Source organism: Crotalus tigris, unplaced genomic scaffold (genome assembly GCF_016545835.1).
Source record: "Crotalus tigris isolate CLP2741 ecotype Arizona unplaced genomic scaffold, ASM1654583v1 scf7180000024472.5447098, whole genome shotgun sequence".
NCBI classification, from domain to species: domain Eukaryota; kingdom Metazoa; phylum Chordata; class Lepidosauria; order Squamata; family Viperidae; genus Crotalus; species Crotalus tigris.
In genome coordinates this window covers 158,095-176,258 of record NW_024100643.1, presented here as the reverse complement: position 1 = coordinate 176,258, position 18,164 = coordinate 158,095, and the positions used below count along the sequence as shown (strand labels likewise).

The following is an 18,164-nucleotide window of genomic DNA, read 5'->3' as shown; positions in this document are numbered from 1 at the left end:
CTAGAGCATAAATGAAAAGGGAAGTGCCTCAGTGCAAGACAAAGGCTAACTTTTGATGATTCTGGGCTGCTTTCTCTGCCATAAGAAAACAGTCTCCCTGAGTCTTGGATCCCAAAGCGTAGAGCAACTAATATGAAAGGCTTCCGAGAAAGTCTTCCTTGCCACAGTCACAGTGACACCAAGCGGAGGCATGCCAGAAGTCTACGTTCCTCGGTTCTGAGCCTGTCATTTAGTGCCCTTCTAAAAGAGACTGGTGGGTGAACACCCCTTTGCCTTGCTGGCTTGGTCTATTCTGCTGCACTTAAGTCATAAAATGTTGCACTCTAGATGGAAAGGATGAAACAGTGTTTGACATCCAAGAGTATCCCCTCAAAGATGGGACATATGAGCTGGACACAACCACAATCACCTGGTGATTAATGTTATTTTTGCAGAGCATGATATTTCCAAATCAGGATTAAGAAATCCGTCAATATTCACCGGTAAGAAGATCCAGCTACAGCAAATCAGGATCAGATGTTTTTGAAATTTCCAATAAGTAAGAAGGAAGATTTGGAAAAGTGGTATTTGGAGGTCCATGTACATGAATCCTACACAAAGGATTTAACTCCCATAGGTATTTCAGAGTTCTACATCTTAATTGACTCCTACTGAGGTACAGTTTAGCTGAGAATGAAAAGCTAGTCCAGCATAACAGACCAGTTACCTTGGTTTCCCCAAATCTCTGCCAGCCACATGTCTTAAAAAAAAAACTACCTGAAGGAAATGGCCTCACTTTTTCGTCTTTGAACAAGGGACTCGTCTTTCTGTCCTTCAGAAGTCTTTGCAGGCAGTGTATAGTTACAAATAATCTAGAATCGATGATGAGTTATTTCCAGCCATTCACAAAGAGTCTTTTGTTCTCTGTCAGATCAACCACTCAAAAGCCAACACCAAAGAGGCAGAACAAAGGTTTTGTCTAAAGGCAGGAGCTATTCCAACCATCTTCAAAATCAGCTGGTAAGAACATCTTTCCTGTGAAACAGATCTCAGTCATATCCCATTTAAGGAGAACACAGATCTTCCATTGCTGGAAGGTCCATTTCCATCTCCATTTTGTAACCAGATGGTTTAGCAACAGTATGAATTTCCTTCTCTTTCCAGGGAGAAAAAAAAGTGAAATGGAGATCAAGATCAGATATTCTGAGAAAACCAGCTCTATTTTGTCTTTATTAGATAAATCCAAATCTCTTAAAGAGCAAGATTCTGGGTGATGAAACCAACTAGGGCCTTTCAAAGTTTTCCTGCTTCCATGAATATACAGTCATTTTAGGCTCATTCTTTGCACCTGCTCCAATTTGCACTATTTTCAACCACTGGCGGTGAGCAAGTACTTACAGTCCCATAATAACCACTGTTATATAAAATAATGTTTGGGTTTTTTCCCCCATTGTTTGAACAAGGCAACAGTATCTACAACATAGATAAGTTGGACTCTTAAAAATAAGATACTGAAGCAACTTTTCATGGATTTTTGTTTGATTTGTTTTGTTTTATTCAGAGAGATTTGCTTAACTCCAAGTTTTATTCAGACAGATATGTTTAGCTCCATGCATACTTACACACAGTTTAAGGTTTGTTTGCTTATTTTTATGAAGTTGTTTAATAGCTCCTAGAAACTGTCAAAAACAGTGAATATTTCAAATGACAACTGGGAAGGGTTTTTTCCAGTCATGGCAGCTTTGCCACAGGTTAAGGAGCTGATTGAACACTTTACTCACATTTCAGCTGAGCGTAAACATAGTTTTTAATGAGAAAACTAACCCAACTCAGTGCGCTTACTCTTCAGATAGCCAACTCATCTTTAAAATGCAACCAGACCAGGGCATTCTGCTTTTATTTTGTCCTTCATTAGCATGTTTACAGTATTTCTTTTGTCCTTATTTAGTTGCCCTAAATAAAACGGAATGGCTATGAGTTGTGATGGAAGTAATTTGAAGTGGAGGCTAAATCCAATCTTTGTTCCCCTTTTCAGGCAAATAAAGGGCTGTATCTCCAGAGTTCTTATTGCAACCTGCAACTGCTTTGCAGAGAATTGTTGTTCTATAGCAACACCAGCAAAACTCATAATCTGTCTAGGCCTATGACTTTTGTCTTCTTATCTTGGTGCTGGGGGAAAAGGCTTTTCCAACCACAGCTTCTCTTCTAGAATTGCAAACATGATTTTTTTTAAAAAAAAAATATTGCCATCAATAAATGCTTGATATGTAGACTACATAACAAGGAGTAGTAGAGCAAATTGATTAGTAAAATATTTTGGAAAGAGTTATTTAAATATATAAAAGATGTAAAACATCAGCTGAGAAAAATGATCATTCTGTTTAAAACTTTGAGGAAAAATATTTTTCTCTGCAATGAGAGCAAAACTAGATATTGCAAAAGAAAAGGCTTTACCCCATATTTTCATTGTAATGATATTAGTGGATTGGGAAAAGGCATTTGGAGAAGAGAATTAAAAGATGGGAAGGGGCTGTTCATGTGACATTGCACATTTGCTCATTTAAGAAATGTATTTTAAAATCTGATAGTACTGATTTCTTGCTAGTCCATAAAGCTTTTGCAGGGATATTTTTCTCCTTTAAGCCTTTTTCTGTTTGTATTGTGCTTTGAGCCACAAGATGGATAAAATGTATTCCTCCAAATATTGGTGAACTTTAAGTCTTGGGAACCGTACTCAATATAATCAATTATGGACAATGTGGTTCAGGATCACCTGAAGAATGTTAGGCTGCCCACCTTATTTTGAGGAATGAGACATTCTACAAAATTCTCATTGCAGAAGATCACAACACTGCATTGGCCATGTTTTGTGACTTTAAGTGCTCGGAAAGTGGGCGATATCAAGCCCCAGCTGAGCTACCATACAAAAGTTGAAAAAAGTTTTAACATCAGAAATATAATCATCTTTACATTTATATACCATATTTCCTCTGGAAGCTCAAGGTAAAATACATGAAGATCACCTCTTTCTTTCTTCACATAACAAAAGTATGAGATAGATTGGACTGAGCAATAGTGATCATGGTCTGCTATCGCTATTGGTCTGAGTCTTCCTAGTCCAGTCCAACACCTGAACCATTAATCTACAATGGTTGTATGAACTTAACTGAAAATCAACAGATAATTCTGCATTTGGGGAGCAGGTGATACTAAGACAGAATTCAATTTGTGATCCTATGTATCAAATGTTCCTTGTAGGCAATTCATCTGGATAAAGATATATATTTATGTAGTTTAGTTTGTCCCACCTGATTTCTGTAGACTAATGTAGAGGACATAGAGAAGGGCAGGAGGAAGAATAACAGCCAAGGCAATAATCAGACCGGCATATTTTAAACTCTTTCCAACAAGTTAGTTTGAGTTAACGTCTCAGTCCTTCCCTAGCACGAAGATAAAGGGAGGGGAGAAGCATATACAGACTTGCAGGTTTCTGTAATTATAGCTGTCAGCATAAAAGTAATCCAGTCCTATATGGCATTGGATTCTTACTCTGGTTTACCTTGTAGGGTTGACATCAGTGCAGTATCAATAGTGAGTCCCCAGTGAAGTGTAACTGGCAGAATCCATAAGGTAGAATTACATACATGACTCAGTGATACTATTGCTTCTTGCACTCAAAGCTACACATTCAGCTGAGAAGCACAATGAGGGTATATTTAAGAAATGCCTGCACCCAAAAGATCAACTAGGATGCTTTCTGAAAGCATCCTATCCTAAGAATATTCCATTTGGGGGGGGGGGTGTTCCAAATGTAAGATGCAAAACTCCAGATCACTATTAGATGGGAGAAAAGTGTACATCTTTACTACCATATAGTGGTATCTGGATTTTTGAAGCCTGAATCTGACAGCCCTACTATTTCATGACCAGACAGGTTTCTATCATATTATATGGAAGAAAAAATAAGCAGCTGATGCTTAAAGGTAATCTGAAAGGCTGAAAAGACCTCTCTTGGATAATGTAAGGAATAAGTGCTTTTACATGGCTCCATTTCTCTTCCCATGGATATCAAATAGAGAACTCAATTCCGCAGTTTTCTTCAGCAATAGAAACCTTGTAGAGCTGCATTAGGCATTTTGGCTGTATAGACATTATATTTACATTTGAGAAAAGGTTATACTGTGCATCAAGGAAAAAGCCATCTGGAGACTAGGCTGGTTTGTGGAACTGTCTGGTATACCACATCCTTACCTCTCCAGGAACACTGTATGTAACACATAAAAATCAAGTGCAATTCTGAAAAAGTCCCAAGCAAGCACTAGTTCAGATAAACCTGAAAGTCTTTAAAAGAGGATTGTTGGATGTGAAACAGTGCTTGCCTGAAACAGAATCAGTTACAACACCAGTCACTCAGTTTTCAATTATAGAAATCAGTGTGCTCAGCAAATTTAGAATAAGACATAGAAATATGGTCAGAAGATGACAATGGCAAATTACTTCTGCCATTAAGGAGTTGTGCGCAAAGGAGTATATTTTTGATTGGATAAAACTTGTTCATTAAAAGAGCAAAACATACTAAATTCTTCTTTACAGTCCATTGTCTTCTCAACTATATGAATTGGAGGGACCTTCTAGTTTCCTTTCCTTCCTCCCTCAAAGAGTTTTTGTATCATACTTGTCACTTCATATATTAACCTGAAACTGTGTTTGATCCTAGAATTCTAGCTTTGCTAATCACTTCTTTTAAAGAAACCAGCCTAGGAAGGTATGGAGGTTAAACAGCTAACATGTTATACAGTATTGGCTAAATTTGTGAAGAAATCCCATTGAGTTACTTGGGGCCAATCACTCTCTCTCTCTCAATTTAATCTGAGAAGTATTGCAAAAAAAAAAAAAAAAATTGGAGGAAAGAATTCCATGTTGGCACTCTCTGCTCCTGTAGATAAAGCAGGCTATAAATTTAACAAACAAAGAAATTAAGAAAAGAAAGCACATTCATTGTACTTTGGTATTTCAAAAGCATGCTAAAGTATCAAAACTTTATAAGCATTTTAAAGTATCAAAATCATCCCAATCCATTGTTCCTATTTTACCAGCAATCGTTTCTGCTTCTTTCTGGAATGTTAATTCCAGCCAAGATGTCTAACAAGCCATTGCTGGAAATAGGAATTAGAAGTTTCCCCTTTAGACCTGCCATATTCAATGGCCAATAAGTGGCTTCAAACCTTTATCTCTTTGTTGCCAGCTAATAGTCATCTTGATTTTTACAGCCCTTGTATGATCTGTTTACTCTTGTTTATCTCTTAGCAATTGATATTCAGGATAGCAGCCCTGGGGATCTGCAAATTTGGTTTTGAAAACATTATGGATGTCTCTGGAGAAAGGGTGAAGGGAAGGTATGCCATTGACAAAATGTCTGCTATAGAGTACAAAATCAGTTATAAAGCAGTCAGATTTACAGGAATACACCACAGGTTTTTTTTTTCAGCTGTTCTCTACTTGCAGAATGCTTTTTAAAACAGCACTGGATATTCTTTTGAAAAAATACAAAGTGCATTTAAGTGGTAGAATCATTCAACATGATAATGATAATGGCTGATGCTTTATTTTACTGCGTTTCGAAAGTCAGATGGGACAGGCAGTTAGTATGATAATAGAGATATCTATGGGCAGATTGGAATCCCCACCAAAATTTTATTGAAGACCCTGAGCAATTATGTTTAACTTCTCCCCCCCCCCCCTTTCTCCTTCTCTCCCTACCTCTCTCTCCCTCCCCCCTTGTGTTTGAAGCCTTCTATCCCCTGGGGTTCAATAGAATTTCTGGCAGCTAACTCAACAGGTTCCTAGTGTACTATAGGGCTATACTTCCACTCTGCAAATAGATGACCACTAGATGGCAACAAAGTTACAGAAAATGCTAACTTTTTGCTAGTGGTTGTTGTCTGGCTTTATTTAACCACATAGGCTGATTAATGTGTTGTGGTAAGCACTTTTTTTTTGTTGATTTTTAATCTTGTGACTAATAATCAGTGACCATGCAAGCTTGGAAATTCTAATTTATGTGAGCTTCTCAGAGTCTTGTTATTGGAGTTATAAAAAAGAGTGTGCAAAGTAAACATACAAAACAAACCGTGATCGGAATGAACTGCATGCAACCAGTTTGTAATTGCCAGCTGGAAGGTAGACCAAGCATGGTTAGGTTAGCATGAATTGGAAATTCAGATTTAAACCAGTCTCTGCTGTTGATTTGTTTGCAATATATCATATTCTGAGCATATGTCAAATTAAGCTATCCATACTTGGTTTCTGTGAACAGGTATAATAAACATAGTTTATTATATGAGTGAATGCAGCTAGTATATTGAATTCTAATGCCATGAGAAAAAATACCTTATTCAACTTCTCGATTTACAAACTTCTATTTATCCCAACCAGTAAAACCAGCATATTAAACTAGAGATCTTCTCTAAAACAGAAAAGAGAACTTAAAACTGTACAATTGAAGTATTATAATTTACTCTTTTTATTTCTATTGTTTCTGATCTTTGTCTTGTTACAAAAATAGCATATATGATACATATAGATTTTTCCTAAAAGAACAGGTAGTAATTGGGAAATAATATGAAGGGCAATCTTGTGTAAATTTCAACAGTAATAAATTCTACTGAACTCAATGGGACTTAATTTCAATTTGTGTAGAATTATAACCATAGGTTAAAAAATAAAAATAGAGGGTTAAGCCTCATTTCCATCCCTAGTGCTAGAGGTCCAGTCTAATCTGTTTTAATGAGCAGCAGAGAGATGCTGTGCTTATCCAAGATCAAAAGCACTTCTAAATTATTTTCAATGTGCAAGCCCTACTGGATGACTATTTCTCAAAGAATAGTTGTTATAATCCAAGGGCATGGGGTTTGACCACTTGACCCTTGAGGTTTCTTCTATTTATTTTATTTAAAAAAAAAAACCTTTAGCCCTTCTTCACAGAGATCCTCTGCATATTATGGTTCATTTGATTGCTCATTCTGCAAATTTTCCAGAGGAACCATCTGTCTTTCAAACTTGGTTGCCTGGATTAGTATCCCAGGAATGGAGCTGGGGTTCACCCACCATGCTAAGCCAAATCCATGACTTACGTATTTGCTGCTTAGTGCATTGTGTGAACCCCACCCATGTGATTTATCAGTTACGTTTTATGATTTTAGTGTGTTATGTGAATTCAAGTCAGTCATAATGTATGACTTCAACCCAGCGTGAAAGTTGAAAATTACTTTAAATTTTTAGTGACAGAAAGCTATCATGGGATTTAAGATTCATAGTAAAAAGTTATGTTTAAAGTGACTTGGAATGTGCTTTGAAAGAGCACTAGAGAAGAACACCAGAATCTTTTTTTGGCAGGAAGAGTACAGAAATAATTTTTAAAAAATGACTTAAGTTCCACATTTGGTTGCACTGGGGTATATTTCTTTACCCATCTTTTGATGCTGATGTTTCAATTTTAGTACTTTGCCTGTGTCTAACACTTCCCCCTTCTCCGTTGTTGTAATTTTTAATTAAATAAAGGAAAAGATGTGTATATTTTTGGCAATCAAGTTAATGTAGCTAAGATATATTTTTTCCATGCTGCTTGACTGTTCTTATTGTAATAAATATTAATATCAAAATCAGAAAAATAATAAAACCATCCTGGGTTTTCTTTTAATTATAAACATGAGTGATGTTGAATGGCCTTTTTTCTTCTCTTATGGCAAATATAAGAAAAAAGGCAATTGTGTCTGAAACACTAATGCAATTATCTTCTTCCAATTTTCTCTTACATTATAGCTTGGAGTGAATTTTATTGAACTGTTCTGTAAATCCTCCCATTGTAATTGTTTCTTTAAAATTCTGCATCCATTTTATCATACAATCTTGTTCTGTTTCTGTATCATTTTAATAGGAATTTATATGTACATCCTAACAGGCAATTTTATTTCTATATAAACATTTCAAATTTTGTCGTTTGTCTTAAAAACCCTCCTTCTTTCTCGAGGTCACTTTTTATTCTTCCAACAATCCATAAGTACATCAACTATAGTAAATGTTGGCCTCTTCCAAATAATTCTTGCTATATCTAGCTTGTTTCAGGAGTCTGAATACATGATATCTGTATCCATATCCACAAATATACTTTACACATAATTATATCCAGAATAAATTTTAAGGTAAGGTGAAGCTAGAGGTGAGATTGCTGGGCTTATTGCTGTTTTTAGCAATAGCAAAATAGCAATAGCACTTAAGACTTATATACAGCCCTATAGTGCACTCTCTGGGTGGTATATAAGTCTAGTATGTATGTAGTATATCTATAGTATATAGCAGAGCTCCCCAACCTTTCTGGGAAAGGGAGGAGCAGGGAAATGTGCGCGCACATGCACCCTCGGCACAAATGAGTAGCACCGTGCACATGCCCAAATGGGCCGCTAGTGCCCGTGTGACACTGGTGGCACTAATACTCCATACCTGCACAAATGGGGCCACTAAGATAAGATAAGATAACCTTTATTGTCATTTTTATACTATGGGCACAATGGCACATATCAAAAATGAAATTTAGTTGCCTGCTCTCAAAGTGAAACATGCATAACACACACCTAAACATACTATGTCAACATATGTATAGACCCACATCCCTACATATACATAGCAAATAAATATTAAATATTGTCCATCTTGAATATAAAATGGAGGGAGGAAGCTTGAGAGTTCGCAAGGTTAATGCTGTATGAAATGAAACTCTGGCTGAATCTGGATGTTCTGCTTCAGATACCAAGAAACCTCCTCCCAGAAGGTAACAATGAAAAGAGGTCATGAAGAGGATGTGTAGTATCTCAGATAATCTTACGGACCCTGCTCAAGCAGTGCTTCTGTGCTATGTCCTGGATGGGAGGGAGGGAACTGCCAATGATCTTTTCAGTCATTCTTACCACTCTGCACTGCCTTCCTGTCTGAAGCATTGATGCCTCCAAACCAGACTGTGATGCTATATGACAGGATGCTTTCAATTGTCCCCCTCTAGAAAGTGGTCAGGACAGGGGAAGGAAGATGTGCTTTTCTCATGCGGCGCAGAAAATGCAGGCATTGCTGTGCCCACTTCACCAGTTTCTCATTGTTGAGCGACCAAGTCAGCCTACTCATTAGCTGCACACCCAGGAATTTGATGCTGGTAACCATCTCCACAGGTGAATCATTTATGCACAGAGAAGTGTGGCTGTGCCTGCCTTTTCTGAAATCAGCAATGATCTCTTTGGTTTTTCTGGTATTTAAAACTAGGCTGTTTTCCTTACACCAGTTCACCAACCCTTCAACCTCCTTGCGGTAAGCTTCCACCTTGTCATCCTGAATAAGGCCCACTACTGTTGTATCATCTGCAAACTTCACAATATGGTTGGTGGCAAACCTAGCACAACAGTCATAGGTCAACAGGGTGAACAGCAGCAGACTTAAGACACAGTCCTGAGGAGAACCTGTGCTCAAGAAAATGGTATTAGAGGTATTTGTTCCAACTCGCAGATATTGGGGCCTGTTGGTAAGAAAATCAAGAATCCAGTTGCACAAAGGATTGTTTAAGCCTAAAAGGCCCAGTTTGTCTACTAGATGCTGGGGAATGATTGTGTTAAATGCCGAACTGAAGTTGACAAAACAGCAAATGCACATGAGTATTTCTTTCCTCTAAGTGAGGAACGGAAAAAATAGCATCATCCGTAGAGCAATGTGGTCGGTAGGCAAACTGAAGTGAGTCAAAAGGTGGTGGGAGGCTAGATACAATAGTGTCCTTTATCAGCTTCTCAAAGCATTTCATGATGATGGATGTCAGTGCAACTGGACGGTAATCATTGAGGCCTGTAATTGTGGACTTTTTTGATACTGGCAAGATGATGGCCGTCTTAAAACACGATGGGACCACTGCCTGCTGCAATGAGAGGTTGAAAATATCTGTGAGAACACCAGCCAGCTCCCCTGCGCATTCCCTGAGGACATGTCCAGGGATGTTATCTGGGTCTGCTGCTTTCCGAATGTTAACTAACTGCAGTGTTTTCCGGACAGAGGTAACATCAAAGCTTTGCACTTGCTCATCAGGATGGCACTAGAGCGAGTGGGGAGGGTGTGTGCACATGTGCACGCACTCACCAGCCATTCCTGCGGCTCAGTGGCCAACAGGCCACAGACCAGTACCAGGCCCCAGCCCACAGGTTGGGAGCCCCTGGTATATAGTATAGATAGTATGTTGCACTCTCTGGGCTGTTTACAGAGTCAGCATATTGTTCCCAACAATCGGGTCCTCATTTTACTGACCTCAGAAGGATGGAAGGCTGAGTCAACTTTGAGCTCCGTCTTGTCCTTTTTTTTCTGCTCTGACAATTAGGCATGACCTAATTTTATATGCATTTGTTATACATAAACATAAGCATTTTTTTCTTTTTTGAATTTATCACAAATTTATTTCCATTTTGATCCTAGATATTTTCAATATACTGGAAATATATATATATACTGGTTTCTGATTTAGCCCCAGTTATAAAACCAATATACTGGTTTCTGATTTAGCCCCAGTTGTAAAAGTTTTTACAATTCCCCCTTCAAAAGAAGCTATAATATTGGAAGGCTAGATAGTCAATTTTCTGGAAACTTTGAGAATAAGTTCTCTTCTATATTGTGTACTACAAAGGATTCAAAAGTATAGAGTGTAGGCAAAAATATCTTTCTTCTGCCCTGTTGGCTATTATCAGCCAGGTTTTAGATTCCTTAGATCTCAAGTTGAAAATGTATTGAAGTTATTGTTGGTTCCTGGTAACTGCCTGCACCAATCTTTGCCATAGACAATCCATTTGGAAGCATCCAAGATGTTCAATTTGAAATCTATTGAATAATATCAAAGAAACATCTCACTGAAAAAGATATTGCAAGTGCTAATGAATCTGAGTTGCAAAATTCCCAATAGCCATGACATAGCAGCAAAAAGATGTTTAAGCGTTTTTGAATCTTTTTGCAAACCAGATCTAATCAACCTAACCTCATTCCCTAGAACAGGGCTTTTCAACCAGTGATATGTACCACCTGTGGTACTTTGCCATATGGCAGGTGGTACGTGACTGCTAGCCAAGTGTAGCAGTGAAGGGGAATGAGCCTAAGCGAGCCAAACCTGAGGGAGAGGCAGCTGCAGCTGTCTGGGCTGGCAGAAGCCCCAGGAGTCAGCAGGGATCCAGCTGATTGGCGCTTCCACAAGCAGCTGGAGCTGGAGGTGAAGTAAAGAAAAGGGGGGGAGGAGAGGAGAGGCTATAAAAGGAGGTGATTTGGGTGGGGGAAGAGAAAAAAAAGACAACAGGAAAGGTTTAATCCCTTTAAACAAATGAAATTAGTTTTACCCCCTTTAATTGAGTCTGTCTATGGCTTTTAGAAAGTTTTCTTTGAAGGTAAAGAAGCTTAATTTAAAGCTAAAGCTTTTCACAATTGCTGGAGCCTTTCAGTCTAGGATTGCAACATTGTGACACGTGACACACCTGAGGCAGCTTAAAGAGAAAAAAAAAACAGGCTTATTTTGTGAGCTTTTCTTGCTTTGTATTTGATTCTTGTGCCTTTCAGGGTACAGGGAAGGGATTGGGGGGGGGGTACAGTCTTGCTACACTGTGCAAATGCTCAGAAGGGAGAGAGGAAGAAGGGCTGACCAGCTAGCTCAAGAGCCTACAAATTTAGCAACTTTAAAACCTGTGGACTTCAATTCTCAGAATTCTTCAACCAGCCATGAGGGCTGAGGAATTCTGGGAGTTGAAGTCCACAAGTCTTAAAAGTGCCAAGTTTGAAGACCCCTGAACTAGCTGGTAGTGGTACATATATTAATAAACATGGATAAATTCATCATTCATTTGTCAGTGCAAAGGGAAAGTGATTCAGCAAAGGACAGCCATCGAAAAAATTAAAACTGATACTTTTTTCTTTTTTTTTTACAGTTTGTAATATTTTATTAGATTATAGAATAAAATACAAAAGCAAATAGTAGGACACAGTGGGGAGGAAAAAGGGGGAAAAGTGAGGGGGAGAAGGGAAAAAGAACAGACTTCCTCTGTTGCAGTAGAAGGAAGCATTAACATTGAACCTCAACTTTTTACTTCTCCATAATATTATAAACTAGCCATTTCTATAACAACAAATGAATCTAATCAGTAAAACCCAAAATCCCCTCTTTTTTTTTTTAGTCATCAAGTTTTTGACACCTTGCTAAGCACTGGTGGTACTCAAATATTGTCATGTCCTAAAAGTGGTACAATCAAAAGGTTGAAAAGCCCTGCCCTAGAGGTGTCTTGCCTCAGATTCTGTTGGCAGCAGAGACTTCAAAGGATGCCATTATTATGACATCCCATAAAGAATTTTACATTTTCCCCCAGAGAATACTATCCCAATGTGCAAGAGCAACTAAAGATCCTTTTCTTAATTTCTTTCATCCTAAAATATATACTGTACATCCACAAACACAGAATCATATGTGAGTGACTTCTTTGTGATCAAGAAACTCTTGTGATCAGACACATTCTACAGTATTCATACACACCACAGCCATATGGAATTGTGCCAAGAGGAAGAGATTCCCATATGGCAATGGGTGTGTTAAACAGGCTGGGTCCTCAGTTGAGCATGATTTGATTTTGATGGAAGCAGAGAGGCATCTGCTTCACAGATGCAAATTAAGAGAGGAAGTATCATTCAATTAAGAAAAGATAGGGAAAGAATGCAAAACATGGTTTCTATAATTCTTTGCAATCTCTTTACTCAGTATTGGCTATAGGAGGCATCTGTATTTCCTTGTGGGTAGTGAAGTGACATGTTGCATCTATGTGTCTTCTCTGGTCCCCACTCTTGTATATCTGTTTGTACATATGCATTGGGAAACACAGGCAATGTTGTTACACACCAGTTTTTCAACATGAAGTTTATAAAGAGGTCAGCTGATGGAACAATAAAGCTATGTGGAGGCAACCAACAGGAATTTAAAAATCATGCTCAATTGGGACCAGCAACTTTGTCACTAAGTGGTCACTAAGTGAAACTGATTGGGCTTGTGATCTTACTTCAACTTTCTTTTCCTTTACAGGCCTGCAAAGGTCATAAATGCTAGGACTGGTCACCAAGTTATTTTTTCATTACTGTTGCAACAGCAGATAGTCACTAAATAAGATAGTTACTAAACAAGGACTGCCTGTATATCCCACAGTCTGGATGATTTCATATCCCTTTTGAGAATGCTGATAAAATAATTATTTACCTCTGTGGCATAAACTATAAAGGAAATATTTTTTTAAAAAACCTAATTTCCATCTTTCATCAAATAATATTGACTGCTATCTCTTTGCTTTGGAAACTTCCAATTACAGTAGAAATACATGTATTTATTATTTATTCATTTGATAAATGTATTTGGCCATCATCACACATATGTGACCCTGGGCAACAAAGTTTAAAAACAAGGCACAACAAATAATAAAAACATAACAATAAAAAGCATTAAACTTTTAAAAGCAGTAAAATTATTAAAAGCAGAAAACATAAATGTTGGAAATCAAAATCCAAATTATTTTTTTCCAGAAGCTGAAGTCTATGTAACACATCATGCATCCCCAACCAGGTAGTACTATAAGTTACAAAACTGAGCATCAGAAAAATTCCAAATATTTGGAGAGAAGGATAGTTTTTAATTACACGAGGAAAAAATACCCTCCTGGCAAAACACAAATTAATTAGGTTGAAAATGTGGGAATCTTGGCTAAGTTTTGAATCTGAAATTATGTCAGTATTGAACTTAGATCAGTGGGGAGGGGAATTAAGTAGCTAATGATACTCCATTAAAACCAAGTGTGTGTGTTCCTTTTTAAACAAATACTTAACTATTTCTTAAACATACTTTGAAGACAGCAAGAATCAGACAAATGAGGTTCTCCTCTCTTAGAACATTTTGAGGAACAATATCTTCCAAGATCTTACCTATTTTACATACTATATAAATAAGTGGAAATATACTCAAGAGATGCTCATTTACACCTCGTTTTCACCAGTTCCTCTTCTTTGACATTTTACATTCATATGTACTGTTTCTCTCACGTCCTATACTTAGATATAATGCTTTCAATGACATATCAAAGGGGGTATTTAATATCCTACTTCTGCTATTTATGGGATAGGAGACATTTAGGAATCCGATGTTAAGGTAGGTGTTAAACCGGCCGTTTATTCTTTATTACTTTATTATTAGTAGGTGAAGCGCACAAATATCTAGACCCCTTTAAGGCTATTCATTTTAATGTCATTTTGTTCCTAACGTTAATGAAGTCTTGAGTGGCAAAAGAAGCAAAAGGCTGCAATCAAGCGTTTTAACACCCGAATGCAACCAAACCGCCCAACTCTAATCACCGACGCTTCCCGGATGTCTCAGATTTCAATCCCTATCACTCTCCAGCCGTCACCAGGTTGCAAAAGCTTTCTCAACCGCGGCACTCACTGCCTCGGAACCTTTCTCCACCAATTGTGGGCGGGGCTTGCCATCTCTCCCCCCCCCCCCGCTTCCTGGCGCGCGGCTGCGGCGCGCTACAGAGAAGGTGACCCGGGTGGCGGGAGGAGCTTGTTTGCCAACCATGCCCGGGCTGCACAAAACCGGGGGTCTCGTGGCGTCAGCAGCAGGCTCCTTCTGTCGGCTTTTTTTCTCGCAGGTAAGCACGGAAGCCTGGAAAGCTTGCCGGAGGCCCCTTTCTCCCTCTCTCCTTCCCTACGCCCCGAAATTCAATGACTTCAGTTTGTGTTGCTTTTTCATACAGAGGCCGAAATACAAAATTTTTGAACATTTTCTTGAGATGGCTGTAGAGAAGGATATATGTAGAGTAAGTGAGTCTGCTGCAGAGCTTCATATAGAAAAGCAGTGAACACCAAATGGGATTTATTTTTGACTCGTTAACATTTCAAAAATAAAAATACTATAGTACAGTGTTTACTTCACTGTTCCTGGCATGGTGTAATGTGCAGAATTTTTTTTACTCTAGTGGGGTTCTCAACCTTGGCAACTTTAAGACTTGTGGATTTCAACTCCCAGAATTCTGGGAGTTGAAATCCACAAGTCTTAAAGTTGCCAAGGTTGAGAACCCCTGCGTCTAGTCTATCTCCTGTATTTGAGCATAGATTCTGTCTCACAGGTTTTAAAAGAATAGCTTTTATATAGGTCCAGCCTAAAATGACATCCAAACTCGTGACATCCAAACACTTATTTCCTAGGACTGTACCAGAGCAAACTTTTCCTAGTTTACCAAACAGTTCTTAATGCCATATTCAGAGTGGGCAAGTGATGAAATATATTTTACATTGTCTTAGTACAAACACAGCCTCTTATGTACTTCAGTGTAACATGACGCAAGTATGACAGGTCAGTTTGCATAATATCATGTTGGCCTCGTTAGGAACAGACGCGTATGATGGGGCCAAAGGTTAAAATGTGAAATGATATACCACAAAAGATAGTTCAAAAAATAAACAAGAGCACAGTTGAATGTGCCTTTCCCATACATGCCTTTTCAAACATGATTCTCACTGGCTTCAGTGTGGATTTTCTCACATAAGATGAGAATTAATAAATTCCTGACATAACCGGAGTTAGCGATTCCTAGAGGAATAAGTTGTGTTATGTAAAAAAACACTTTTATATAAAAACACTTGGAGTTTTTGGTTCTATAAAAACACTTTGCCAGGAATGGAAAACATGGGTCTCTGGTAATTGCTGAACTTGAATTTTGATCAACTTCTGACACCATAAGCCAGGGGTGTCAAACTGCCAGCCTGTGGGCCGATTGCATCATACGGAGGCCATGCCCACCCCAGCTCCGACAATGCAAAAAAAAGTTGCAATATGTTGCGACACATCACGGGACACGGCGAGTTTGCCATAAGCCATAAGCAAAGGGGAGGGAGAATGTTGATAGTTAATTGTATTTCAGCAGTATCTAGAAGATCACAAAAATTCCATCTCTCCTTTAACAGAAGTTTTATTATTATTATTATATATGCCTGCAACCACTTCTTAATCCTAAAGGAAATCAATCCTGACTATCCTTTGGAAGAACAGATACTAAAACAAGCTCAAATATTTTGACCACCAACTGAAAAGAAAGGATTCATTGGAAAAAACTGATGTTAGGAAAAATTGAAGGCAAAAAAAGAAGTGAATGGCAGATGATAAGATAGATAGTTTTACTGACACAGTGCGGATGAGTTACGGCAGAATCAGACAGTGGAAGGTAGTGGGTTGCTCTAAGGTCCACGGGGTAGCAAAGAATCAAACATGACTTTAACAACTGAATAACAAGCAGCCACTTCAGCCTTCATGTTGCTCTTTCCAAGTAGAAATTGAGCTGCTTAGCAAGTCAGAACAGAAAAGCCTCGGTCCATATCCCAGCAGCGTTACGACCTTATGAGATAATTAGATGTAGCAGCTAAGATGTTGGACTAGTCCTCTCTTAGGCATGGAAGTCACCCAAGTGAGTTGGGCCAATCGTTTTTTCTCAGCCCAATCCACTCGCAGAGTTGTTATAGGAAAAATGAGAGGAAATAATGTAAACTGCCTTGAGTTACACAAAATAGAGTATAAATCAGGGAATAAAATGATGAGGATATCAAATCATGGGCTACATAAAACAAAACTCAAAATATATCCATTATGGTAGTCTTCAACTTATAACCATTCATTAGTGACCATTTGAAATTACAACGGCACTGAAAAAAGTAACTTATGACCATTTTTTACATGGCTATTGCAGCATCCCCGTGGTCACATGATCAAAATTCAACTGTTTGGTAACTGACAAGTATTTATGACAGTTGCAGTGTCTTGGGGTCATATGATCACCTTTTGTGACCTTCTGACAAAGTGGGGAAACCAGGCTCAGTTAACAACCATGTATGTAACTTAACAACTGCAATGATTCACTTAATCACAACTGGCAAGAAAGGTCATAAAAAGGGGCAAAATGCACTTAACTGTCTTGTTTAACAAAGGAAACCAATTATGATCATAAGAACTTCCTGTATTTAGTTAGACAAATGCAATTGTCAGATGTTAAGTGCACCAGAAGATGACTTTGGAAGTGAACATTCAAGATAGAAAATGGGTAGGTGGATATATTTGTACCTTTGTTCTGCTATATTCAATTTCTGCATTTCCTCGTAGCAGAAAGGAGTGGAAGAGAAAAAAATGTGTACTTCTCCCTATTTTCAATTGCATGCCTTGAACTTTTTAACCTAATAAAGGATGGCATTGGTTAATCAGATGTCTCATTTTTTTTATAAGGCCAATGCTTTCTTGCTTGCCTGATTGCAGATAAGAAGCTGCTCAGCTCTTTCAGCCCCATCAGTCAAACCAGTGATCGCAGCCAAGGAACCTTTTCCAGTGGACTTAATAACAGAGAAACGTTATGCCTGGTGTGCTTGTGGACATAGCCAAAAGCAGGTAGACTTCCAGCATTTCTCCAGGTTTCTTTTATCTTCATTTTGGTTCGAACTTGGAATCCACTGTCTTAACAAATCTGGGTAGAGGGTCAGTCCACTATTGCAATAGTTAGATTGGTTGAGTTTGAAGAAGCCAGTTCTCTTTTTGCTAATACAAAGTTTTAAAAACATACAAGCTAAAAAAAAAGATTGCAAAACAAACTTGCCTCTTCAGGCTTCCCAGGTTAGGATGTTTTTTCAATCTGAGAAAAAATGCAATTATAAAATATAAAATCCATAGACAGTCAATGCTTTCTTTTGTTAGGCTTGTTTACAGTCTTGGTTTTGTATGTATCTAACAGCCCTTCTGTGATGGAACCCATAAGAAAAGTTCCCCAGAAATCTCTCCCCTGAGATTCACAGCTGAAAAATCGAAAAAGGCCTGGTTATGTGGGTGCAAATATACCAAGAATCCGCCCTACTGTGATGGCACCCATAAAGAAGATTTTGTGCAAAAGACTGACCTCCATACTCAGCCACAGATATAATGGGAGTCAGTTGTGGAAATGGAAGAAGAGACAGAAATCATCAGGAAATCAGACTTGGGGGTTAATACTTTGAGACATCCTATTGTGGAAACCTTATTAAAGTGAAGGGGAGCTGGAGGACTCTTGTAAGGTTTTATTCATGTTGGT

At 38.2% G+C, this 18,164-nt stretch overlaps 2 protein-coding genes across 12 annotated transcripts in view; both read left to right on the top strand.

Moving 5' to 3' along the window:
- MLLT6 (MLLT6, PHD finger containing) overlaps nucleotides 1-7,973 on the top strand; it is a 112,821-nt gene extending 104,848 nt beyond the window's left edge. For 6 of the 11 annotated variants that reach the window (XR_005555493.1, XM_039333178.1, XM_039333179.1 and 3 more), the window contains 2 exons: nucleotides 911-999; nucleotides 1,144-7,973. Coding sequence is in view for 7 of the 11 variants with exons in the window: in XM_039333178.1 (XP_039189112.1) it covers nucleotides 911-999; nucleotides 1,144-1,159 (105 nt within the window). In the remaining 4 variants the exon portion in view is untranslated. Of the gene's footprint in view, nucleotides 1-4 lie in introns of all 11 variants that reach the window. The other 5 variants (XM_039333184.1, XM_039333180.1, XM_039333181.1 and 2 more) reach the window with 3 other exon arrangements.
- Nucleotides 7,974-14,568: 6,595 nt separating this feature from the next.
- CISD3 (CDGSH iron sulfur domain 3) lies at nucleotides 14,569-18,134 on the top strand. The gene is made up of 3 exons (XM_039333214.1): nucleotides 14,569-14,711; nucleotides 17,363-17,491; nucleotides 17,832-18,134. Exons 1-3 carry the CDS (start codon nucleotides 14,637-14,639, stop codon nucleotides 18,015-18,017), a joined length of 390 nt encoding a protein of 129 aa, XP_039189148.1. The 5' UTR covers nucleotides 14,569-14,636; the 3' UTR covers nucleotides 18,018-18,134.
- The last annotated feature ends 30 nt before the right edge of the window (nucleotides 18,135-18,164 follow it).